This window comes from Sapajus apella, unplaced genomic scaffold (genome assembly GCF_009761245.1).
Source record: "Sapajus apella isolate SASKATOON/1434 unplaced genomic scaffold, GSC_monkey_1.0 scaffold14, whole genome shotgun sequence".
Lineage (NCBI taxonomy): Eukaryota > Metazoa > Chordata > Mammalia > Primates > Cebidae > Sapajus > Sapajus apella.
This window is the reverse complement of record NW_022436954.1, coordinates 8,140,103-8,164,866: the sequence shown is the minus strand read 5'-3', so window position 1 is coordinate 8,164,866 and position 24,764 is coordinate 8,140,103. Positions and strand designations below refer to the sequence as shown.

Here is a 24,764-nt window from a genome sequence, read left to right as displayed (position 1 = left end):
GGAAATCAAGGATGACCCTGATAATTCTCACATGTAACAAGTTCCCAGGTGATACTAATGCTCCTGTCAGAACACTGTGAACTGAAAGATTCACTCAGCAGGTCTGTATTATCTGAACCCTGCACATTTGCACATTTCAAAGAAAGGTTCGGCCTTGCCTGGCTCCTGCAAGATAACACTAAACCCTTGGAATAGCCTGCCTGGTAAGAGTGTTTTACTTACCTTTGGGCCTTGGGCCACACCAGAGAGTCTATGCCAACAGGGGGATTTATGTGGGAGGCCTTGGGCCTCATGGTATCAGTCTGACCTCTGGAAGAGCTGGAGACTAAGTAAGTCTCCAGCCACGTGGGTAGTCAGCCATGCTTATGTGACCAACTTCCAGTAGGAACACTGGACACCGAAGCTCTGGTGAGCTGTCTTAGTTGGCCTTGGCAGAACTTCATTTATGTTGTCAGACATCATTGCTTGGAAGATGGGTGCTGTCTGCATAACTCCACTGGGAGAGGACAGCTGCAAGTGTGTATCTGGCCTCTCCTGGACTCTGCTCAAGGCACCTTTTGCTGTGGCTGTTTTATACTCTGTATTCTTTCCCTGTAATAAACTGTGAGGATAGTAGCTTTGCTGAGTTCTGTGCATCATTCTAGCAAATCACTGAATCCAGTGACGGTCTTGGAAACTACTATTCTAGGCTACGGGATTAACCTCTATAGAATTCCTTTGCGTGAGGCTTTGGGGACCCTTCACCAATGAAGTGATTTATAACCTGACCTGGGTCATCCTGATGGAGTGTTTTGGCCTAAATGCTTTAGGCCTCTCATCTGCACAATCCAGAGGTCAGGAGGCTATGAATTGCCTGGAAGTCTGGGTGTTGCTTTGTGGGGTAACCCTGAACAATCCTCCTGGATCTCTGGGCCTTATCTCCTCATGCGTAAGTGAGGGTTTGGAAGAGTTCTGTTCTCCCTGGGTATGGCAGGGCCAACAGCGAATATGCAGGGGTGTAGGCAGGGGTGGTTGATTTCCCTCGGCTGCCTCACTTCCAGAGGCAGGTCTGCCTTTTATAGCCCCACTCTCCTGAGCCAGGGACTCCATGGTGCTGGGGTCCCCACGCTTTGGTAGATCCAACCATGCAGTGCTGTCCCTCCTGGAACCACTTTCAGGGCCAAGGCCCACATTCCAAAGTACTTAGGCCCTCCCTGCCCCATCCAGCCCTGGCCTGAGACCAAGGCCTTGAGCCAACACAGGGAGGAAGGCCCCTTAGTGCCCGCTGGTTATGTGGTTTTATTCACAGACTCAGCACTTGCTGAGGATGAAAGGAAAGAACATTTGGGGCCAGGCTAGGCCTGGAGATCCGGGTGGCTGGGAGGCCATGCATGGGTTGGATTGGGGAGCTCACTGGAGAGAACCTGCTGGCTGGGCCAGGCCTGTGTGGGGCAGGGCCGGAGCAGGCAGCATGCGGGAGGCCTGGCTAGGTCTGCAGGGAGCAGGTCTGTCCAGGTGGCGGCTGTGAACCAGGAGGGAGGGACTGAGGCTTCTCTAGGGCAGGGGGTATGGACAGCAGGCACACTTGACTCCCACTCCCAGGGAAATGATATCGTAGGACGGTCAGGACACCTGGCTCCTGGTCCTGCTGCCTTGGGACTTGATGTGTGACTAGCCAGGCTGGCCCTCCAGTGTCATTGTCCTGCTGATGCTTGGATATTTGCCTTGGAGGTGACCCACCTAGGGACCCTCTGGGGACATCTGTAGGGGGCCTGGACAATCCTGGAGCGTATGCCTAGGGCCCAGCTGGGCGGGCTCTGCCTATGAAGCGAGGGGATCCCCCATCCGGGCTCCCCAGCCCCCTGTTGTCAAGCTTTTCTCCCAGTGGTCGGGTCAGTTCCCAGCTGTGTCCCCCAGGGGGCGCCATCTCACACTGCAATGCGAGCCGCCCCTGGGCCAAGGAATACTGTAAGGTTAAGCCCTCTTTCTCCTGGCCCGCCCTGCTGGCTCCTGACTTCCTGCCTAAAGGCAAACAAGGAGTCCAAAGCCCGGATCCTCCTCCCGGGCCTTCTTCCTGGTGAAGAGCCCATTCCTACCCAGCAGGGAACAGAAAAACCAGTTCCCCAGGTTTCCCTCCCTGCCTGGGAATAGCAAAGTCTGGAAAGTTGGCAGGGTCTCTCTGGGCTGCCCAGGAAGGTGACCCAGGGGCTTGGGAGGCCAGGTGAGGCCTGAGCGGGGCTCTGGGGCTGAGGATGCAGCCCCTGCCCGCTTCCCTCCAGCCTCTCCCGGGGACTGGGATGGAGGGATGCAGGACAGGGATCATCAGCATTGGCGGGAGGGGGTGCGGTGCACGGAGCCAGGGCGCTTGGGGATCTTGCGCCAGCGTCTCTTGTCCCAGCGGCAAAGCAGCAGCAGGCGAAAGGTGTCCCGGAAGGCTTTGTTGCAGAGTGCGTAGCACATGGGGTTGACGGTGCTGTTGACGTAGCACAGCCAGTAGCCCAGCTCCCACAGGGTCTCAGGAACACAGTCCTTGCAGAAGGTGGACACCAGCACCATGATGTTGTACGGTGTCCAGGTGAGGATGAAGGCCAGGAGGATGGCACTCAGGGTCCGAGCCGCCTTCTTCTCCTTGACCAGCGAGAAGGTCTTCCGCTTGGCCAGCTGCTCCTTCCCTCGGGGCTTCTGGCCCTTGCCGGCTCGATCACGCCCTTTCTTGGTCGGCCTCTTGACTGTATTTGGGGAGCTCCGTGGGGGCTGCTTGGTGGGGGCCTGCGCCTCGGGGTCCACCATGGGCATCTTGATCACCACTTCGGAGCCAGGCTCCTCTCCCTCTGAGGATGTGAGGGACTCCATGGAGCCTTCATCCTCTTCCTCTTCTTCCTTCCAGCTGTAGGCCTGCAGCAGCCTGGGGGCCCTGCAGCAGCGACAGCAGCGGCCTGGAGGAGTCTCTGGGGAGCCCTCGGCTCCTGGCTGAGACCTCTCTGAGCTGCTGCTGCTGCCACCCCCTTTGCCTGGCGTCTCAGAGCCCTGAAGGGCTGCCAGCTCCCGTGCTCGGTTCTCTGTCTCCCGGTAGATGCGCCAGTAAAGCGTGCACATGACTGTGACCGGGAGGTAGAAGGCGGCCATGGCTGTGCCAAAGGTGATGATGGGCTGGGAGAGGAACTGGATGTAGCACTGCCCCGCCGTCACTGTCCGCTCCCCGACCAGGTATTGCCAGAAGAGGATTGCTGGGGCCCAGAGGACAAAGGAAACCAGCCAGGCCAGGCCGATCATCAGAGCTGCCCTGCGGGGTGTGCGCTTGGCGCGGTAGCTCAGGGGCCGAGTCACGGAGAAGTAGCGGTCAAAGCTGATGAGCAGCAGATTCATCACGGAGGCGTTGCTGGCCACATAGTCCAGGGCCAGCCAGAGGTCACAGGCTAGCGTGCCCAGAGCCCAGTGGCCCATGAGCAGGTATGTGGTGTAGAGGTTCATGGAGAAGGTACCGATGATGAGGTCAGCGCAGGCCAGGCTCAGCAGGAAGTAGTTATTGACTGTCTTGAGCTCCGTGTTGACCTTGAAGGAGATGAGTACCAGCAGGTTGCCTGTCACCGTGGCCAGTGACAGGAGGCCCGTGGTGATCCCAATGAAGGCCACTTGCCAGGGACCCTTTCCTGGTGCCAGGACGGTGATGTTGGGGCTGACAGCAGGTGGGGCTGAGGTGTTCATGGTGGCTAGGTGGGGCTGGGGTTGGGGAGCCCCTTCCTCCAGGCAGGCTACAAGGCTTCCTCAGAGGAAAGGCATCACCTGAAAAGAGAGGACATGGGCTTTGGTTGGGCCACTGGACATTTCTTTTCTTTTCTTTTTTGTGACAGTCTTGTTCTTGTTGCCCAGGCTGGAGTGCAAGGGCATGATCTTGGCTCACCACAACCTCCACCTCCTGAGTTCAAGTGATTCTCCTGCCTCAGCCTCCGGGGTAGCTAGGATTATAGGCGCCTGCCACCATGCCTGACTAATTGTGTATTTTTTTTTTTTTAAGTAGAGACGAGGTTTCTCCATGTTGATCAGGTTGGTCTTGAACTCCCAACGTCAGGTGATCCGCCCGCCTTGGCCTCCCAAAGTGCTGGGATTACAGGTGTGAGCCACCATGCCTGGCCAACATTTCTGATCGCCCTTATTGGACGATGCTAGGGATATAATTCCTACTCTTGCAGAGCTTCAGACCAGATAGTGTCACCCTCCCTAACTGGTGCTCACTCAGACGCTCATTTATCATGCACATTCGCAGCCATCAGTGGATTTGCCAGCAGTGTGGAGTGGCTTTGGGATCCAGGGACTAGAATCTTCATTCCAGTTTTACCATTCAGACTCTGGGCCTCAATTTTCTCACTGGGAAATTACTACAAATTCCTGCCTTACATAACTCGGGTGGCAGGAGTTGGGAGACTCACTTTGTACACAGTCCTGCCAAATTCTCAAAGCATTTCACTCAACTTTATTAAAGCTCTCACTGAGTAGCCACTGCATGCCAGACACAGTGCTAAACACCTAAACGAATTACCTAATTTCACCGTCTACATCTCTAGGAGGAAGGTCTCTTATTATGCCCATCTCACTGTGAGGCGACTGTGGCTCTGAGCAGCTGCAAGGCTTGACCACGGTGGCACAGTAAGTATGAGAAGAACCCGCAAGAACAGAGATAAGAACTTGCCAGAACAGAAACGTGTCCTAAAAGAGGAAAAAAAGAAAAGAACCCATTCTCACTCTCCCTGGTTATGTGGTGCTCCAGTGGGATTCTTCTAAGAAGGAGAGATGGGAAGAAAGGGAGCTCCTGAGAAGATCAACAGAAAGAGGGCTGGATGCCGTGGCTCACGCCTATAATCCCAGCACTTTGGGAGTCTGAGGCAGGCAGATCACGAGGTCAGGAGTTCGAGACCAGCCTCGCCAACATGGTGAACCCCTGTCTCGGCTAAAAATACAAAAAATCAGCCTGGCGTGGTGGCGCTTGCCTGTTACTCTTGGGAGGCTGAGGCAGGAGAATTGTTTGAACCTGGGAGGAGGAGGTTGCAGTGAGCTGAGATCGCACCACAGCCTGGGTGACAGAGCAAGCCTCCCTCTCAAAAAACAAACAAACAAAATACCAGAAAGAGATGGGAACAGAAGGGCCCTGGGCTATGTGCATGTGTGTATTTTTAATGCACATTTTTCTATGCATGTGGGTTTACATATGTGTGTAGGGGGTGGTATTTGGCGCTGAATTGAATCATCTATGAGGGCAGTGGGGAAAGTCATGCTGGACTTAGACACTCACTTGGTGGTAAGAAGGTCTGGGGCAAAAGCAGGAAGCAGGAATGAGAGCCTCAGCTCCCAGCTCAGTGGGGGTCTGGACCCATATGGGGCGTGGGAGGCTTCCCTCCCTCTCCCGGCTCTGTTCCTGGGCCCTAGCTGAGTGGGGGGAAGCAAGGGGAATGGGAAGATCCTCCAGACTTTTCTTGGATCTGGAATCTGATCCAGGCACTAGGGCTGGGTAAAGAGAAAGGTCAGGGCCCTTCACAAACTAACCTGCTGGCTGGGCAGGAGGCCCCCACAGCCACAGTGAAGCCAGATGCAAGGGTGAGGGTCCAGGCAGCTCAGCCAGGGGCTTGCTGCCATGGGATTTGGTGGGTCCCTTCCTGTCCTGGGCCTCAGGTGTCCATCTGTCCATTGAAGAGATTGAGGGTCCCCTGACCCTCAGCTGTGGCCTTCAGGGGCTATATTGTCGGGAAAATTCCAAGGGAGAGGTGTCAGGCAAGGGCCCACAGAGCCCTGGTGTTCCTTGGGCACCCGGCCTGTGACAGACTGCTGTGGTAGGAGGCCTGGGTGGTGTGTGGCTGAGGGCGTCTCCACAGCTTGCCATGAACCCTCAGTGTGTGCAAGTCACTTTCAATGTGGCAAGTTCAGTGGGGGGCAAAATAAGCAAGGACTGTGGCTGGCAGTGCATGCTCGCGTGTCTGGGACAGTTTGCACATGAGGGGGCCTGTGCCACCTGGACTCCGGAGCCAGACGGTCTGGATTTGAATCCAGGACATCCTGTTCACTGGGTGTGTGATGATTGCTAGTGATGTAACTTCTGTATGCCTAAGTTTCCTCAACTGAAAAATGGGATAGGCTGGGCGCAGTGGCTCATGCGTGTAATCTCAGCGATTTGGGAGGCTGAGGCAGATGGATCACCTGAGATCCAGAGTTTGAGACCAGCCTGGCTAACATGGTGAAACCCCGTTTCTACTAAAAATACAAAACATCAGCTTGGGCACAGTGGCTATCACCTGTAATCCCAGCACTTTGGGAGGCTGAGGTGGGTGGATCACGAGGTCAGGAGTTCGGGACCATCCTGACCAACATGGAGAAATCCCATCTCTACTAAAATTATGAAAATTAGCCGGGTGTGGTGACGCATGCCTGTAATCCCAGCTACTCGGGGAGGCGGAGGTTGCAGTGAGCCAAGATCGCACCATTGCTCTCCAGCCTGGGCAACAAAAGCAAAATACCGTCTCAAAAAATAATAATAATAATAATAATTAGCTGGGTGTGGTGGTGTGTGCTGTAATCCCAGCTAATGGGGAAGCTGAGGGAGAAGTGCTTGAATTCAGGAGGCAGAGGTTTCAGTGAGCTGAGATTGCACCATTGCACGCCAGGCTGGGCAACAAGAGTTAAACTGCGTCTCAAAATAGAAAAAAAAAAAAAAGAAAAGAAAAATGGGATAATACCCATTAGCAAGACCATCACCTCTTTTCAGGTGATAAGCTCAGTAGGGGTCTGGACCCAGACCCAGAGGGAGGCTTCCCTCCCTCCCTCTCCTGCCTCCCCTCCCTCTCCCAGCTCTGTTCCTGGGCCCCAGGAACAAGAGGTTAAATGAATTAATGCATGTGAAGTGCTTAGAATGGCCCCTGGCACATGGTAAACAGCAGCTGCCCTTTAACTCTCAGGACGTGTAGCGATGATGGTACTAGGCTACCTAGAATGTCCACTTCTTGGATTTCAAATCTCTGATAGTATGAAAATAGCAACTAGTATGCCGGGTGCGGTGGCTCACGCCTGTAATCCCAGCACTTTGGGAGGCCGAGGCGGGTGGATCACGAGGTCAAGAGATCGAGACCATCGTGGTCAACACGGTGAAACCCCGTCTCTACTAAAAATACAAAAAATTAGCTGGGCATGGTGGTGCGTGCCTGTAATCCCAGCTACTCAGGAGGCTGAGGCAGGAGAATTGCCTGAACCCAGGAGGCGGAGGAAGCGCTGGGCCAAGATCCTGCTACAAGACTCCAGCCTGGGTAACAAGAGCGAAACTCCCTCTCCTGGGACTCAGGAGCACTTTTTAAAAAGAAAATAGCAACTAGTAGTAATAATGCTCCTTGCTATTATTTTTTTAAAAAGTGCTCCTGAGTCCCAGTTGCTGCTAAAGGGTTGATATGCATAATCTCATTTAATCTTAACAGGAGCCTGGTCAAGGAATTGCTGTTGTCTCCATCTCATGGATAAGGAAGCTGAGGCTCAGAAAAGCAAGAGAATTTGCACGAGATCATGCAAGGAAGGTAGGAACTAGGATTTGAACCCAAGTGGTTTGTTCCAATGAAGCTTCATTTACAGAAGCCGAAGCCAGCCTGGGGGTCATCGTTTGGTAATTTGAATTCTAAAAATATTACATTGAAATATGATTTGTCTTGATTACCGAGTTTGCTGTACCCCTTCCCTTAAAGTCAGCCACCAGGCTGGAGGGTGGGATTAGGCTGGGACTTTTCCCAGTAAGGCCACTGGTGGACAATACCCTTGAGAATTTGAGAATTTGTCCAGTTCTAGTCACTGTCATCTTCTGAACTCAGTGCTCTTTAATGCCCATTGTGCACAGGGAGCAGCTGAGGCACAGAGAAAAGGGAGTAGAAGGCACTGTTGGCTGGGCACCGTGGCTCACCCACACCTGTCATCCCATCACTTTGGGAGGTCGAGGCGATCGGATCATGAGGTCAGGAGATTGAGACCATCCTGGCCAACATGCTGAAACCCCGTCTTTACTAAAAATACAAAAATTAGCTGGGCGTGGGTGTGTGCCTGTAATCTCAGCTACTTGGGAGGCTGAGGCAGGAGAATTGCTTGAACCCTGGAGTTGGAGGTTGCAGTGAGCCGAGATCGTACCACTGCACTGTGACAGAGCAAGACCATGACTAAACCCTCTCTAAAAAAAAAAAAAAAAGAAGAAAAAAAAGAAGGCATTATCTAGTCCAAGGTCTCCGGGTTCCTAGATTGGGTACTTTCTCCCATGCCATACCTTCCTGGTAGTTTGGATCAGCTCTGTAGCCCTGGACTCTGGGCAAAGACCTGCAAAGGCTGAGTTAGACAAGAGGAGCTTGCCAGCCTAAGAGGCTGCACCCTACCCTGCTGCAGGGGCCTCTCATCTGCCTGGGTGTGGCACAGCCTTTAAAGCTTGACTTCTTAGGCCTGTTGTGGTGGCTCACACCTGTAATCCTAGCACTTTGGGAGGTTGAGGCAGATGGATCACTTGAGTTCAGGAGTTTGAGACCAGCCTCAGCAACTTGGCGAAACCCTATCTCTACTAAAAATACAAAAATTAGCCGAGCGTGGTGGTGGGCGCTTGTGGTCCCAGCTACTTGGGAGGCTGAGGCAGGGGGATCACTTGAGCCCAGGAGGATCACTTGAGCCCAGGAGTGATCTTGCGGTGAGCCAAGATCATGCCACTGTACTCCAGCCTGGGTGACAGAGTGAGACCCTGTCTCAAAAACAAAAACAAAAACAAAAACAAAAACCCAAAGAAAAAAAAATCTTCACTCCTTATACCTCTTGGCAGGCTAGGGCTAGGGTAAGGTGAATCAGGCATTTGCTTCCAATGCAAAATGTAACAGGTGTCCCAAAACTTAGTAATCAAGAAAATATTTTAATGTAATATTTACAAAAATGGAAGTTAATGCAAAAAAAAAAAAAAAATCCAAGATGAACAACATGTTAACGACACGGTTCACCCTGCGCTTGCCCAGCCCTTTCTCACTCACCTCACCCTAATCCTGGCCCTGGTTCCAATAAAACTTTGTTTACAAAAACAGGCAGCCAGCCTGTGGGCTGGAATTTGCTGTTTGATTTAAAAAAATATTATTATGATATTATTTCTCTTGATTGGTGAGTATTTTTATGCCTCCCTTGATTCACCCTAGTCCTGGTTTTGTAGTTCCCAGTTTTGGGTTTGAAGCTTGACGCTGACCCTTCCTGGCTGTGCGGTCAGCAACCAGTCAACCTTTCATTCCCCTGCTGCCCTCATCCCCAGCTGATGGGGATGATGCTGTTCAGAGTGCCTGGCCCTGAATCAGTTAAAGAGTTAAAGGCTTGTTGTTATTCTGGCTTTTTTTTTTTTGAGACGAAGTCTTGTTCCATCGCCCAGGTTGGAGTACAGTGGTGTGATCTCAGCTCACTGGAACCTCTGTCTCCTGGGTCAAGCGGTCCTCCTGACTCAGCCTCCTGAGGAGCTGGGATTATAGGCTCCTGCCACCACACTCAACTAAGTTTTGAATTTTTAGGAGAGACAGGGTTTTTACCATGTTGGCCAGGTTGGTCTCAAACTCCTGGCTCCAGGTGATCCACCCGCCTCGGCCTCTCAAAGTGCTGGGATTATGGGCACGAGCCACTGCACCCAGCCCTGTTGTTATTCTCTGTTCCTTCTCCTGATCCAACGCCCAGCATCTTCCTACCATGCCCCTGCCCCTCCAGACCCCAGGCATAACCCTACTCTGGTTTCCAGTTTGCTCATCTGTAATGGAGGAGTTGGACAAGCCTGGTGTCTGGGAGATTTTACAGAGTCCTGAAACCAACAACTCGAGGCGCTGAACAGAAAGAACCCAAGTCCCTGAGGCAGGGCTGAAGGCTCACTTACATTTTCTCACTTGGGGCTGGAAATGACATCAACTCAAGGTGGGAACATGTGCCCATCACAAGGCTAGCTCTAACTCTGGTGAATTAAAAAATGCTTTCAGAACAGGGGTGCTTGCGAGAAGAAGTAACTTAAGGAGTCCTTGGAGGTGAGGACCTCTCCTAGAAGGGTCTTTGGAAGTGAGGAAGCCAGCAGTCTCTTGCCTAGATGTCTGGAGATCCCTTCCAAGTCTCCTATTTTTTTTTTTTTTCTTAGATGGAGTCTTGCTCTGTCCCCAGGCTGGAGTGCAGTGGCACTATCTCAGCTCACTGCAAACTTCGCCTCCTGGGTTCAAGTGATTCTCCTGCCTCAGCCTCATGAGTAGCTGGGATTACAGGAGTGTGCCACCATGCCCAGCTAATTTTTGTATTTTTAGTAGAGACGGGGTTTCACCATGTTGGTCAGGGTGGTCTTGAACTCCTGACCTCGTGATCTGCCCACCTCAGCCTCCCAAAGTGCTGGGATTACAGGCATGAGCCACGGTGCTCAGCCATCTCCCATTTTAATAGTCATATTGCTAACCACCGTAATTAATGCCTCCTGTATGCCAGGCAGTTAATATATATTATTTCCCTTGACCACAGGACAGCTCAGTGGACATCCAATGGGGGTCTCTATCTTTATATTAGAGATAAGGGCATTGATGCTCAGGGTGCAAAGTAGATTTCTGATGGACCCACAGAAGTGGTGGAAGTGGGATTCTCACCCAGATCTGCGGGCCCTGAGCCTCGGTTCTGTCCACCTCGGCAAACCCCCTCTGCCCCACCTATGCTGGATGAGGGCTGAGGCCTCTCACCTGGGACAGATGGCAGGTAGAGAAGTCACCTGAGGTTCCAGAGAATTGGAACCTGGTTCTTGCCACCATCTAGATCTTCTGCCCCCTATGACACAGCCAAAGAACAGATCCATCAATGAAAGACTCTGCCTTTCCTCTATAATTAGAGGTCCTCACCCACTAGCCCTGTCTTGGACAGAGAAGGAGCTCAGGAGAAGGTTCCTGGAGACATGCTCTCGTCCCTGCTGCATCTAGTCCTTAGCTGTCGATTCGGGGCAATCTTCTACCTGTTCAAGGCTCCTGTGGGATCAGTGACATGGCGGCTGTGAAAGAACCTGGTTTCCCGGGATTGTGGCAGATCCCTGAGGAGACCAGCCCTGGGCTGATGGTTAAGATATTAGGGGCGGCCGGGCATGGTGGCTCACGCCTGTAGTCCTAGCACTTTGGGAGGCCAAGGCGGGTGGATCACCAAAGTTGGGAGTGTGAGACCAGCCTGACCAACATGGAGAAACCCCACCTCTATTATAAATAAAAAATTAGCCAGACGTGGTGGCGCATGGCCTGCAATCTCAGCTACTCAGAAGGCTGAGGCAGGAGAATCGCTTGAACCTGGGAGGCGGAGGTTGCAGTGAGCCGAAACTGTGCCACAGCACTCCAGCCTGGGCAACAGAGTGAGACTCTGTCTCAAAAAAAAAAAGAAGACTTTAATAATATTACTAATACTCCTCATACATAAATAGTAGCAAAGAAAAATTACTAATATTAAAGTAACTGATATTTACTGACTGCGTACTATACACCAGACGTGGCTCTAAGCATTATATACATAGACATTCTATACTTGATCCATCTACCTGTTACAACTCCTTATGAAATAGGTCCTGTTATCCTCAATTTGCAAAAGGCCTAACCTGAGGCTTCAAGGCCTGAAGGACCTTTCAGCTCATCAGTGATGCAATCGGGATTTGGATCTAGGGCGTCTGTGTTGGAGACCAACCTCTCAAACCCTACTCCTGCTCTTGAGGGATGCGGGGTTTGTTAGCCTCCTTGCCCACTTCAACTAGCTCACCCAAGTCCTACTTTGAATCAGTTAACGATGAGCAATCGTCCTTCTTTCAGAATCTGGTGTTCTTGTTGCGTGGCAGTGTCTGTCGTATATCTGTGTGACGTGTGTTAACAGCGCTGTGGGAAGAGGGTGGGTCTACTGGAGCTCTTTAAAGGGCAGGGTAGGGGCTGTGTCTGTCTCGTTCAATGCTTTCTCCCAGGGCTTGCACATAGTAGTTGCTCAATAAATACCTGTGGAATAAATGTACGCGTGTGTACTCAACTTCAGACCCTGGAGACTGAGGATGAGCCTGTTGGGGGTCAGGACCAGCTCCAGAGCATGGTCCAGAGGCCCTGCTTCTGTCTTGAGCTCCCACATCTCATCTGCTAGGTCCCTGCTCCTCTGAATGAGGCCCTGCCTGGCTGGAGAGCTTAGGAGAAAACCAGCCAAGAGCATCCTTGTCTGTAAAAGGGACCAAGGAAACCTGCCTCGACTGGCTGCAGGGAAGCTAAGTGAGATGGCAGGACAGACATAGACATGCCATGGCATTTGTCACCGGGGTGAGGACAATGTTAGCCTGGGCTCAAAGGGTTAAGGGATGAGGTCAGAGCCTTTATTGCAGCAGGCCAGACTGCTGACTGCCAGTGCCCAGGACCAATCCCCAGGGGCTGGGGATCTGCCTTGTGAGAGGAACTGGGAGGGGAGAGAACCACTGGAGGCAGCACGGAAAGAGAAATGGGGAGAAGGATTCCTGAACGCCAGGCTTTTCTGAACTTACCACTGGCCAGGGAGTACCGGAGGGGAGGGAGAGAATGAGGGGATGCCGGGAAGAGATTTAGGAGGGAGGAGCGGAGCCATCTTGTGATTCTGGGCCTGGAAGCTGGTAGTGTGCTGGTTAGGGAGAGGGGACAATATTGGGGAGTGGGAGTCCTGCAGAGGGGCTGTGGGGTTGGGCACCTGAGGCCACACATATGCAATGAGGAGGGCACTCCTTCTGGCCAGGCCTCTTCTCTGGTCCCTTCTGCTAGGGCCTCAACCCAGAAGCCAGCCATGCGAGGCAGCTCTCCCCTTGGGGTTAACTTTTATCTGATGGTAGCTTTTGACCCATTAAGGTGCACAAAACTTCCACCCCTGATGCCTGGCTTTGGGAATGAGGGAGGAAACAAATAGAATTGATCATGTTTCTTTAGGCTCAACAGATGCCATTGGGAGGGCCAACTAGCGTTGTGGAGGGCAGCAGCCATCAGTTAAATGCTACATAAAACGCACCGCTTAGCCAGAAGAGGAGCATCAGCCCTGGAATCACTGCCAAATTTGCTCCCCCATGATGGATCTTAAGCAGTTGCCCGACTTCGGCCAGTCCATGCCAGAGCCTGGGCATGAGCAGCTGGACCCTAGACCTTATTCTGCCAGTGTGGCATCAGAGGTGCTGGGTCCCTCATCCTCTAATCCGAGTGCCCCCTGCTCCTGGCTCCTTGCACTCCTCTCCTCATTTCCTTTCTTCTTTCTCCCTCCCTCCTCCATCCCTGTAGGCATCACCATGGCACCACAGCAGAGCAGAAACCCAGCGCAATTCACCCACCTCTCCCCGCCTGCTGGGAGCCCAAGCTTCTGCCTCTCAGAGCTGGCTGCACCCCCTGCTCTCCCACCCCATCTTCCTGCTCATGGAGGCGGCAGCGCAGCGTTGTGCTAAGGATGCGGAGAAGGGGTCCAAGCCCCCTTCTCTGACCATAAGCATGTCCTTTGCCCTTTCTCAGCCTCAGTGCCTCTGTACCATGGAAAGGCTCCTTTCTAGTCTGCCATGACCTTTGTTTAGCCCCTTCTTGACACTTTGGACTCCCATTACACTTCAGGATCCAGCTCTCAGAACTCCAACCGCCAGCTGTCAGCTGTGAGCCAAGACTCACATCTTCTGCAGCCCATTTCCCTGCCTCCTCCCCTTTGATATCTCAGCAGCGATAGTGACTGCAGCTTGCCTGGCGGCTGAGGTCAGAGGGCAGAGAACTCTCATCTGACAGACAGCGCGGTGAACAGCTGAATACCCCTGGCAAGGAGACTGCCTGGCTGTGGGAGACTGCCCGGCTCCTTCCAGCCAGTTGGGCAGGGGTCTTACATCAGTCTGGGGGGAGCTGCAGGTGTGTTTTGTGCAAAGAGGTGAACCCCTCTAACCCCTCTTCATTGGCTCTGATAACCTCTAAGCTGCAGATGTCGGAATGAGCTATGAAAGCTGACGACCCCCTCCCCAGCTGGCCTGCCCAGGAGCTGTCAGCTCTACAAGAACCAGAGTTCCTGGCCCCTAGTCCTTCCCCACATTGTGCAGTGTGGGGTTACTGGGTGAGTACCTGGCATGGGTGCCCACTGGTATCCATGCATTGCCTGGACGTAGGACTGAGACCCGCCCTGGGGGAGCCCAACATACTAGAAACATAAAGAGGGTCCTCTGGGCCCCTGCACACTTCAGGGCCACGTTCCCTGGCCAGGGTGGCCATCCAAGCCCATTTGTCCCCAGAGAGCCCTGAGGCTCTTTGCCTGGTCTCCTGCTGGCTTCTGGCCCGACACCCACCTTGACTTCCAGCTTCTCTGTCTGGCCAGCAGCCTGATTCAGTCCATCTCGGGGGAGCTGAGGTGGATGGGGATGGTGGGTTTCAGGGTGCCCTGAGAGAGGAGAGGAGGAGGTTTTGGGACTGGGACCCCCATAAAAAGGGGGGTCAACTTCCCACAGGCTGCTGGTGGCAAGGGCTGCTTCCTGGCCCCTTGCCCTTCCACTCTGCCCCTAGGGTGCTGGGGGCTCTGCTTGCTACCAGGCACCCTCATCCCTTCTGGGCCTCAGGTCCAGTTTCCTGAGGGGGTCTCCATCTCCTCTGCCAGCTGAAGCCCAGAAAAACATTAGATATATCCACTCAAAGCTAGGAGGCGGGTGTTCAGAGCAGCCAATGTGCAATGCTACAGAGTCCCCTTGCCCTCTAGACCCCTCCCTGGCCCCCTCCTATCTCTGGGGGTCCATCCCTATTTCCATCTCATCCTGGTCCCTGCCCTCCCCCACTCCCCAGGACCCTCCTACCCTCCAGCTCAGTGCGGCCCCTCCCAAACCCTCCCAAATGTACTCACCATGGGGCTGAAGAGGGGTCTGTAGGGTCCTCAGCCCCACTGCCTCCCTGGGGGCCGGCGGCGTCTCCAGGGACCCAAACACCTGGCTCCCGGGGGGAGCTGCGCCCTGTGCTGGCAGCGGGAGAGGCACAGCCAGTGATTGGCATGTCCCACCCCCTGGCACGCCAGCCTTAGGGGGGAGGGAGAAAGGGAAAGAGAGGGAGGGAGGAAAGGGAGAAAAGGAAGGGAGGGGAGCTGGAGGGAAGCCTCAGGCAGCGTCTGGGGTTGGACTAGGTTCTGGAGTGTGCCCCCCTCCTCCACCAGGGCACCCAGTTTGAGCCCCAAGACGGAGGAGGAAGGACATGAGGAAGGCAAGCCCAGGAAGGCTAAAAGTCCAGGACGGGAGAGAAGGCGGATACAGGGAGACAAACACCCACACCCACTGCACAGACCCGGCGGCACACACACACCCTCACAAAGGCACACTGTTTCCTCAGGCTTCTTCCCCCCACCCAACCTTAGAGCCCCCAACCCATGTGCACCATGCCCCAACACACATGCCCCTATATTCACATGCCTGCTTCCCTTGCATACATGCCCTCCCCCCTGCACACGCCCACGCACCCACCCACCCAGCTACACACCCTGCTCTTCCTCCCTGCTGCGAGAGAGCTAGATTCCTTCTGTTTGGAAATGACACATTGGGTCTCACGTGAGAGGCTCCAACTTGGAACAGACCCAGAGGGCTGGTGTACCCGCCCGGGGGCTGAGCGAACGTGCCCGTGTGCTGGGCTCTGTGATCCAGCGTTAGTTTTCGCGCAGCCCCTTGTGAGGGTATATGGGTGTCTGCTTCTCAGGGATGAGGAGGGGACCAGGTGCCTGCCCCATGTGCAGCTGAGTGCCCCGCATGTGTGTGTCCCTGTGTACTTGTGTCACCATGCAGCCTGTGTAAACGCAGGTGTGCCCTATCGTTCTGGAGCAGGACGCATGTGCACACGTGTGTCTGTATTTGATGAGTGGCTGAGTGTTACCCAACTGTGGAACTTGCTAATTCTGACAAGGGAGGCAGCCTCTACCTGCCTGCTCCACCCCAAGCTTCCACTTGGAAGACAGACAGACAGACAGGCCGAGAGACAGCTCTCCTCCCAGCTTGTCAAACTCTGTCTTCCCTGACTCCCACTCAGGGCTCACAGGTGTGTACCTGGGAGGAGATGAGCCCTTCTCCCCATCTCCCTCAGCCCTACTGCTAGGCCAGCATCTCTCCCTTCCAGGTTGGTTTGGATTTCTGTGCTGAGCTTCCTCAGAGACAGAACCTCTGGGGATGGGGGGCCGGAGGGGAGGCGGGTCCGTTTGCCATAGAGACCTGGGTCCTGAACCGCCTCCGTTTGTCCCTAGAGACCTCCCCAGAAGCAGACTGGGGAGGAGAGTTGGAGGCTTCAGGGACTGCCTGCTGGGGCTGCTGTATTCTTTACCCCACTGGGCTGCACCGATGTCCTGGGGTGAGAAGCAGGAAGGAATGCGACCATCAATATCCCCATTTTGTAGTTGAGAAAACTGAAGAGCAGAGGTGTGATTAACGTGGTGGCAGGTGTTTGGACTAGGCCCCTTGGCTCTAAGCCCAGGGCTCTGGAGTCTGGGGTAGGGGTTTCCCTTACCCATTTTCCCACCAAGGACCCCCGCCAACGGTGATGCCTGAGGGTAACCTGGTGCTTTCTCACCCAGAAGCCCAGTTGGCCAATGGAGCCAAGTGGAGCTGAAACTGGAGTTCCTGGGGTTTGCCACTGGAGTTCCTGGGGTTTGGTCAGCAGCTACTGGTGGGCACACGTGGCAGGTACATGTTGGGGCATCTGTGCTTCTCAAAGCCAGCTGGGGCTCCAGCAGGCACCCAGTCCTCCTCCCTGCCGAGGCCAAGCAGAGGCTGCAGCTTGGAGAGAAATGTAAGTGAGCATCCCCCTTCCCTCCCAGGGTCACCCAGACCGTCAGGGTTGGGTCAGAACTTGACCAGTCCCTGCCGTTGGGCGCGGACTCCGGATGCCCCCTGCTGGGCTGCCCTGGGTTTGCCGCTGCGCTTACGCGGCGCGGTGGGGCTGCGTGTACTTGTGCGCGTACACGTGGCTCAGTGTGGGGGTGTTAGGCCTCCACGCTCAACATCCATTTCCGAGTCTGAATCAGGCTCCCTCTTTGCCACCTCCCCCCAATCTCCTTGGTCTCCCTTTTCTCTTCTCCCACCGCCTCTGCACACGTCCCTTTAGAAATAAAAACACTTATTTTGTGGGCGGGTGGGGAGGGTGTCCAGCTTTCCCCTGCCTCCTCCTGAGTGCCCCCCTCTGTCCCACGCAGCTTCCTTTTAAAGTCTGTGCAGTCGCGGAGGCAGGGGGATGGCGCACCCCCTCCACTTACTGTATCACTCTTCTGACTTCCCCGCCCGGACTTGGCTAGGTCCCCCTTATCAGTGGGGAAACTGAGGCAGGAGGGGAGAGGAGAGGTAGGGCCGGGAGAAGCGCTCCCGCCCGGCTCGCTCACCACCCCCGCACCCGCGCCCGATTTAGCCGCAGGGAGGCTGGGAACATTGTCTTTATTTTAAGCCGCCGAGTGCGGCACGAACGCGGCTGCTCGCGACAAAGGGCTTCTTGAAGAGGCTGCAGGCAGCGCACGTGGGGCTTTGGCCCCGCCCCCGCGCGACCCCCTCCAGTTCTCCCCCCATCTCTGGCTGGGTCGGGTAGGGGCTGACTCTTGGGTCTCTGCTCCTGCTGGTTGCTATTTTTGGTCGCTTCGCCGAGAATTCACTCCTTAGGCTACCGAGGGAACGTGGAGTCGCCATTGCGCGGCTTGGCCCCCTTCTCGACCCCTTACTGTGGAGGAGGAGAGTGCCCTGCGTGCGAATTCAGCTTGGCATTTTCCTAGCTGAAGCGGCCTGAGAAAGTTAGGCCCCCTCTGTAGGTCTCAGTTTCTTCATCTATGACAAGAAAATAGAAATACCTTCCTGATCAGGTTGTTTGACGGGTTAGTTGAGCTTCTGCAGGTAAAACGTGGCACGTGCATCTGCAAAATGTGAAAGCCATCATTGCCCTTTTTTTTTTTTTTTTGATTCAGGGTTTCGGTCTGTCGCCCAAGCTGAAGTGCAGTGGCGCGATCAGAGCGCACTACAATTGCCTCCCGGGCTCAAGCGATCCTCCTCTCACCGCAGCCCTTCCCTCCACCCACCCCTACCCGCGCGCAGCCTCCCCTCCACCTCAGAGTAGCTGGAACTACAGGCGCGCGCCACCCCTCCCGGCTTAAAATTTTTTTTTTAATTGACGGGGTTTCACCCTGTTGGCCAAGCTGGTCTCAAACTCCTGAGCTTAAGTGATCCGCCTGCCTCCGCCCCTCTTGGTATCCCAAAATGCTGGGATTACTGAGCCAACACGCCAGGCTGTTATTTATAACACGTTTCGAGCACCTACTACGTGTCAGGAACTACTAAGTGCTCTATATTCTTTTTTTGAGACAGGGTCTCACTCTGTCGTCCAGACCGGAGTTCAGTGGCATGATCTCGGCTCACCGGTAACCTCTGCCTCCCCGGCTCAAGCGATTCTCCTACCTCAGCCTCTTCAGTACTGGGATTACAGGCGCTCACCACTACCGGCCAGCTAATTTTTGTATTTTTAGTAGAGACGGGGTTTCTATGTTGACCAGGCTGGTCTCCAACTCCTGATCTCAAATGATCCACCCACCTTGGCCTCCCAAGGTGCTGGGATTACAGGCCTGAGCCACCACAACCGGCCTCTATATTCTTTAACTTCTCACAACTCTAGGAGGGAGGGAGGTTCCATTATTACCATTTTACAGATGAGTAGATTTACAAGCGGCGTGGGTCCCTGTGGTTTCGTGGAGGCTGCGATCAGTGAGCCTGGAACCATCCTAAGGCTGAGCACCGGCTGCAGTTCTGGGGATGGCAGGACTGTGGGACAGCGTTATTTATTTACTTATTTTTGAGATCAAGTCTTGCTCTGTCACCCAGGCTGGAGTACAGTGTCGCAATTTTGGCTCACTGTAACCCCTGCCTCCGGGGTTCAAGAGATTCTCCTGCCTCACCCTCTCGAGTAGCTGGGACTACAGGCACGAGCCACCACAGTTAGCTAATTTTTTATTTTTAGTAGGGACAGGATTTCTCCATGTTGGCCAGGATGATCTCGATTTCTTGACCTTGTGATCCGCTCGCCTCGGCCTCTCAAGAGTGCTGGGATTACAGGCAGGAGCCACCGCGCCGGGCCGGGACAGCATTTTTAAGAGTCTCAGGGTCGGGCAAGGCCGCAAGTGGGTGGAGGAAGGAAGTGAACAGGCTCCGGGAGTGCGCTGCAGACCTTGAGTGTAAATCTTCACCCTCGGTTTTAATCCGTGTCGGAAACTCAAACCCAGCTAAATGTGTCACTTTTACGACGCTGCTTCCTCTGGCCTGGGGCAACCTGCATTCGAGCCCGGGTGGGAGGCAGAGGGTCGGCCTGAGGGCTCCGCTCCTCGCCTCTTCACCGTCAATGGCCTCAGGCCCTCAGCTTCGTCTTTCCTCGCCATACTCTCCCCCCAGGACTCCAGGAGAGACTAATTCCCAGATTTAAAACAAGAAACTCAAATCCAGGGCGGGGCCGCGGAAAGAGCTGGCCCAGCAAGCGGTCCCCAGAGTCCCCGCCGTCCGAGGCAAGAGCGGACGCGGCCACAGCAAAGGCATCTTATTGGGACAGGAAATCGGGATTTTCCGAGTCCTGTTTCCAAGTCGAGGCCTTGTAGACGCTTCGCCTTTCCTCCCCTACCACGTGCTGGGCGCCGGAGGGCAGGGGGAGTGCGGGGAAGCGGCCCCACTTTCCCGCCCCAAGTCTTGAGGGCAGTTCCCGAAGAAAAGATGGGTTTGGGGCCGTCGCGAGCGCGTCGCCTCGCGTGTTTTCCCGCGGTCCCCCAGTCCTTACAGCCCGGCAGGAGACTCCCCTGAGTTGACTCTGTGTCCGGGGTCGGGCCAGGGGTAGTGAATGCTGGGAACTGAGGGATCGCCACATGGCGTTTCGGACCTCCGGCTGGACCGGGCCGTGGAGGGGAGCTGCGTTCCCATATGGCATCCCTAACTGTCCTCGGTCCCTGCCTATGAGGACACCATCTGGAAGTCCAGGCCACTGGCTGCCACCCTGGAGCTGGCCGTGCCGCGGACTTGCGGCCCCGACCGAGGAAGCAGGCGCCTTCCCCCGCACTATGGAAGCTCGCGCCCCTCGCTGCCTGAAACACCTGATTCACGGGGTCGACCCTGCTTCGCTAGGTCGTCTGCGGACCCTGGGCTCCCAGTTTTCCGCTGCAGGGTGGACGAGCCCTGGCCCAGGCGGGTGTAGGTCCTCCGTGAAACTGCTGGAGCCCCGTGGAACTTCGGACGGGATATTTGGGGTCCAGAGCAGGTCCAGTCTCAAGGGAACCCCCAACTCTGCACAGTGGAATCCAATCGCCCAGTGTCGTGGCACCAGGATCCCCTGCTTCCAGCCCGGCAAAGTTGCACCCTTCCTTCCCTTGCCCGCTTCCTCCCTCAGTTCCCTAGACGCCCGATCCTCGAGTGCCCCCCACCCAGGCGGAGGCCAAAGCTTGAAGCCCAGATGGCGAGGGGTGAGTGGGAAGACGCCGGGCGAGTGGAGCCTCAGCCGGGTTCCTTTACTTGAGACCCTCTCAGGCACCGCAAGTATCCCCGAGGCACCGAGAGGTTCAGTAACCTGTCCAAGGTCACACAGCGAGTAGGTGCCAGAGTCAGGCCAGTAGAATTCCAATCATTGCTTTTGCCCGGATCCTAAAGCTCCCCCCAATGTCAAATGTGCTCGCTTCTCCGAGAGACCCTCGCCACAGCGCAGGCGCCGTAAGTACGTCGGTGGGTCGGGAGCTGCCCTTCGCCCTCCTGGCCTGCAGAGACAAGAACCTTTGTTGATTGGCTCCCAGGGGTTATGCGCCTCAGTCCTGGGGCCGCTCCGGTGACGCGCACGACCCTCCACGCCCCCGCCGCGGCTCCTAGCGGCCCACCCAGCTCTGTGCCTAGGAGGGGCCGGACGAGGGGCTGGAGTGCCTGGGCGGGGACGGGGGCCTGCTCCCCTTCTCCGGGAGAGAAATAACAGCACTTATACCTCCTTCTTGCCCCCGTGCAGGCCTTTTGTTGGCTGGGGTGGGTAAGGGGTTGTGCACAGCTAACGCTAGGAAAGCGATAGGAGCTGGCTGCCCTGTCTTTATTGAGGGATTGCTCCTGGCTACCGCATTCATAGCATCTTTGCGCGCACCTTCTCATTTAATCTTCACGACTGCTCCACGATGTAGGCACGGTTACGGTCCCCATTTTGCAGACAGAAAACAGGCCCAGGGAGGTTAGGTAACAATCTGCCCTCTTAAGCCCTGCCCGGTTTGCAGGTTTTGCCCCCAGCTTGGAGCCTAACTAGCTGAGAACACTGCTGACTGTAAGAGGGAGTTTCCTGGGAAATTGCTAAATCGATGTCTCCTGCAGTCCTTTGTTTTCTGGTCCCATCATATTAACAAACACTTGCATAGCACCAGCGATCTGCTGTCCCCCTTCTCAGTGTTTTACATGTTTTAACTCATTTGATTTTCGGAATAACCCAACAAAGCGTGTAGAATTATTATTCCCATTTTACAGATGAAGAAACCGAGGCACAGAGAGGTTCAGTGACCCGTCCAAGGTCACACAGCTAGTACATGCCAGAGCCAGACCAGTCGACTTCCAATCATTACTTTTGCCCCTATCCTAAAGGTTTCCCAAGTCTCAATGTCAATGTATCCACATCACCTCCTGCCACCTTCTCCTCTTCTGGCTCCCACTGTGGGGCAATCAGCTTTTTTGCTAGGACCTGACATGACCCTGGCCCCACAGCCCCCCTTCCCCGCCCCCTTGGCGCCTCCTGCCAGCCCCATTGCTGGCGGAGGCCTGACCAGGGCAGAGATTGATGAGGATGAGAGGATCTCCTAGGCCGCCTGTTTACTCTGCCGGCCGGCTCACGCAGTAATTAACAGGGACAATCGAGTTAGGACCTGAGCTCTGCCGCTGGAGGCTGGAGGCTGGGGCAGGGGGAGGGGCCTGCTGCCTAGAGCCTCTGCTCCCTGGGGATCTTGGGCAAGAAGCCCTTTGAGGAGACGGAGAATGAGCAGTGCCCGGCCAAAGGGGACGGGATGCAGGTAGACAATGTTCCCCGTCCTTCTTGCCCCCATCCCCTTTCCACACAGATAGTGGGGCTAGACAAGGTCTGCTCCAGACCTTTCCAAGGACGGAAGGAATGAAGGAAGGAGGAAAGCTTTTCCCAAAGGGCAATCTCTCAACAGGAAATGGTGGCTATGCAGGGAGACAGGGAGGAGCCTGCCGGGTCTGTCTGGGGTTTGGATGGCTGGGGATGAGCCTCCTCACTTGTGTCTCTATGTCTTTCCCCCAGGCGTGAACAAAATTCTCTCCTGAGCACATGCCCAGCCTGCTCTAGTTTTCTTGTTATAACAGCCTAGCTTGGAGGAACACATGAAAAAAAGCCCAGCCCCAGCTGTGGCCCTCCTTCTGGGGACCCTTTGTTCCCTTGCCCTGCATTCAGGGGACAGGTCACCAGAATTTTGCTAGTTTAAAAACCACACAGTGCAGCCGGGCTTGATGGCTTACACCTGTAATCCCAGCACTTTGGGAGGCTGAGGTGGGCAGATCATAAGGTCAAGAGATGAGACCATCCTAGCCAACATGGTGAAACCCTGTCTCTGCTAAAAATACAAAAATTAGCTGGGCGTGGTGGCATGTGCCTGTAGTTCCAGCTACTTGGTAGGCTGAGGCAGGAGAATCGCTTGAACCCAGGAGGTGGGGATTGCAGTGAGCCGAGATCACGCCACTGCACTCTTGCCTGGCGACAAGAGGTAGACTCTGTCTCAAAAACAACAACAAAAACAAAAAACAAAAAACAAAAAACAAAATCACACAGTGCAGCCCCATAGCATGTCCTGCCTCCTCCATACTGGTAATGAAGCTCCATCCTAAGGGGTCAGACTGGAGTCTATGCCCAGCGCTGTGCTCAACACTGGGAAGGGAACAGGAGAAACCAGAGCCCAGAAACCATGGGGCTTACGAGCTTGCTGGGGAGACAAAATGATTTTGGGAAAGGTATTAGGGCACACTGGAGCCCATACATTTCCCAGGAACAGGATAGAAAGGTGAGGGAAGGTGGAAGGATGGTCAGTATAAGCCGACCCTGTGCGGAGGGTGCAGGCCTGCCCAGAGAGGGTGATCCGGTTTTGGAGGCTGTGTAGTATGTCAGGGCACCAGACTGAGTCGAGTCATGGGACTCTGTCTAGCACCTTGCAGAAGAGGAATCACGGCCTCTCTCCCATCCTCAGTGGAGTTATCTGTACATGGAGTGGAGATGGAGGTGGGCGGGGCTAGGTAGCCCAAATGGGCTCTCCCAGCTCTGATGTTCCTTGAAGATGGGACACCCGGGGTTTGACTCCGTTCTGTGTCCTGGCAGATCCCTCTGTTCTCTGAGCTTCAGTTTTTCTGAAAGTAAAATGGGAGCTCAGGTAGCCCAGTGTTCCTCAGTCTATTTTGTGGATGTTACTAGGTGTTAGTTATTTTATTTTATTTTTTAAAACAGGCCTCTGTGATGAAATGGGAACTTTCTTTACTGCATGGGAACCTCGCCATGCAAATAAATGGCAAATGTGCATTGAGAGTCTCTGAGAGGCAAAGAGAACGATCAGCATTTCCCAAACTTATTTCACCACAGGATCTTTTTTCACATGGAACGTCTTATAGGACTGGCTTCTGAGGAACACAGGTGAGTCACTCTGAACTGGCTTCTCTAGAAAACCTCCAGCTCTGGATCGGGCGCGGTGGCTCACGCCTGTAATCCCAGCATTTTGGGAGGTGGAGGCAGGCCGATACGAGGTCAAGAGATCGAGACCATCCTGGTCAACATGATAAAACCCCGTCTCTTCCAAAAATACAAAAATTAGCTGGGTGTGGTGGCGCGTGCCTATAGTTCCAGTTGCTCAGGAGGCTGAGGCAGGAGAGTCGCTTAAACCTGGGAGGTGGAGGTTGCAGTGAGCTGAGATCGTGCCAGTGCACTCTAGCCTGGCGACAGAGCACTCTAGCCTGGCGACAGAGCAAGACTCCCTCTCAAAACAACAACAAAAAACATAAATAAAGTTTATTAAAAAAAAAAAAAAGAAAACCTCCAGCTCTGCTGTGATAGTTTTAGGCACTGCCCGTCACCCATTGGGCCTCTACTCCTGCCCCCTTGAAGGATTCTTTTCTCTGGCCCCAACCTTTCCTGGACACTGCCCACCTCTGGGCCCCTTACTGTACTCTCTTTAGGGAGGCCTTCCTTTTTTTTTTAAATTTTTTATTTTATTTTATTATTTTTTTTTAGAGACGGGGTTTCGCCATGCTGGTCAGGCTGGTCTCAAACTCCAGATCTCAGGTGATCCACCCGCCTCGGCCTCCCAAAGTGCTGGGATTATAGGCGTGAGCCACTGCGCCCAGCCTGAGGGAGCCCTTCCTGTGCCTGGCTTCCTGGGACCTCCCTGGCTCAGCCCTGTAGAGGGCTCCACTTCATTTAGCTGTCCCTTCCCTGGTCTTTTCCAGTTCCCAGAGGACCTGAGGGACACGGTCTGGGCTCTTCTGGCAGGGTCAGTGTGATGGCCACCCTCAGCCCCAGTACATGGTTTTCTGGTTCCTAATCCCAGACCCCAGTCCCAAGTTTCCCAGGCTCAGCTTCAAGCCTCGCTCTCCAACCCGCAATCCACAGACCTCATTCCCTAACCCCTACATGAGGCCTCCAGCCGCAAGTCTCCTGCCTCCCAGCTCCAAGTCTCCTGCCTCCCAGCTCCAGGCTCCTGCACCTTAATCTGCAGCTCAAGCCCTAGTCCCACTACCCACCCGTGGTGCCCAGCCTTCCTCTCCAAAGCAGTTTCTGAGATTCTGG

At 54.6% G+C, this 24,764-nt stretch overlaps 1 protein-coding gene and 1 long non-coding RNA gene across 4 annotated transcripts; one reads left to right on the top strand and one right to left on the bottom strand.

Annotated features, from left to right (window-relative positions):
- Window positions 1-1,257: 1,257 nt before the first annotated feature.
- Window positions 1,258-15,505, bottom strand: CHRM1 (cholinergic receptor muscarinic 1). Of its 3 annotated transcripts, XM_032283062.1 has the most exons (3): window positions 15,456-15,505; window positions 14,833-14,943; window positions 1,258-3,762 (listed from the first exon to the last, which is right to left on the bottom strand). In XM_032283062.1, the coding sequence occupies exon 3, from the start codon at window positions 3,682-3,684 to the stop codon at window positions 2,302-2,304; it is 1,383 nt and encodes a 460-aa protein (XP_032138953.1). In that variant the 5' UTR covers window positions 3,685-3,762; window positions 14,833-14,943; window positions 15,456-15,505; the 3' UTR covers window positions 1,258-2,301. The 3 variants fall into 3 exon arrangements, with proteins under 3 accessions (XP_032138953.1, XP_032138952.1, XP_032138954.1); XM_032283061.1 differs by lacking the exon at window positions 15,456-15,505 and having other exon boundaries at window positions 14,833-15,401; XM_032283063.1 differs by lacking the exons at window positions 14,833-14,943; window positions 15,456-15,505 and adding an exon at window positions 14,288-14,374.
- Window positions 11,314-16,388, top strand: LOC116554866. The gene is made up of 2 exons (XR_004270311.1): window positions 11,314-14,058; window positions 16,207-16,388. It is a non-coding gene; the product is annotated as an uncharacterized LOC116554866 (long non-coding RNA).
- The last annotated feature ends 8,376 nt before the right edge of the window (window positions 16,389-24,764 follow it).

What these genes read in the sequence shown, in the direction of transcription:
- CHRM1 (XM_032283062.1), bottom strand. Translation starts at nt 3,684, where the DNA reads ATGAACACCTCAGCCCCACCTGCTGTCAGCCCCAACATCACCGTCCTG.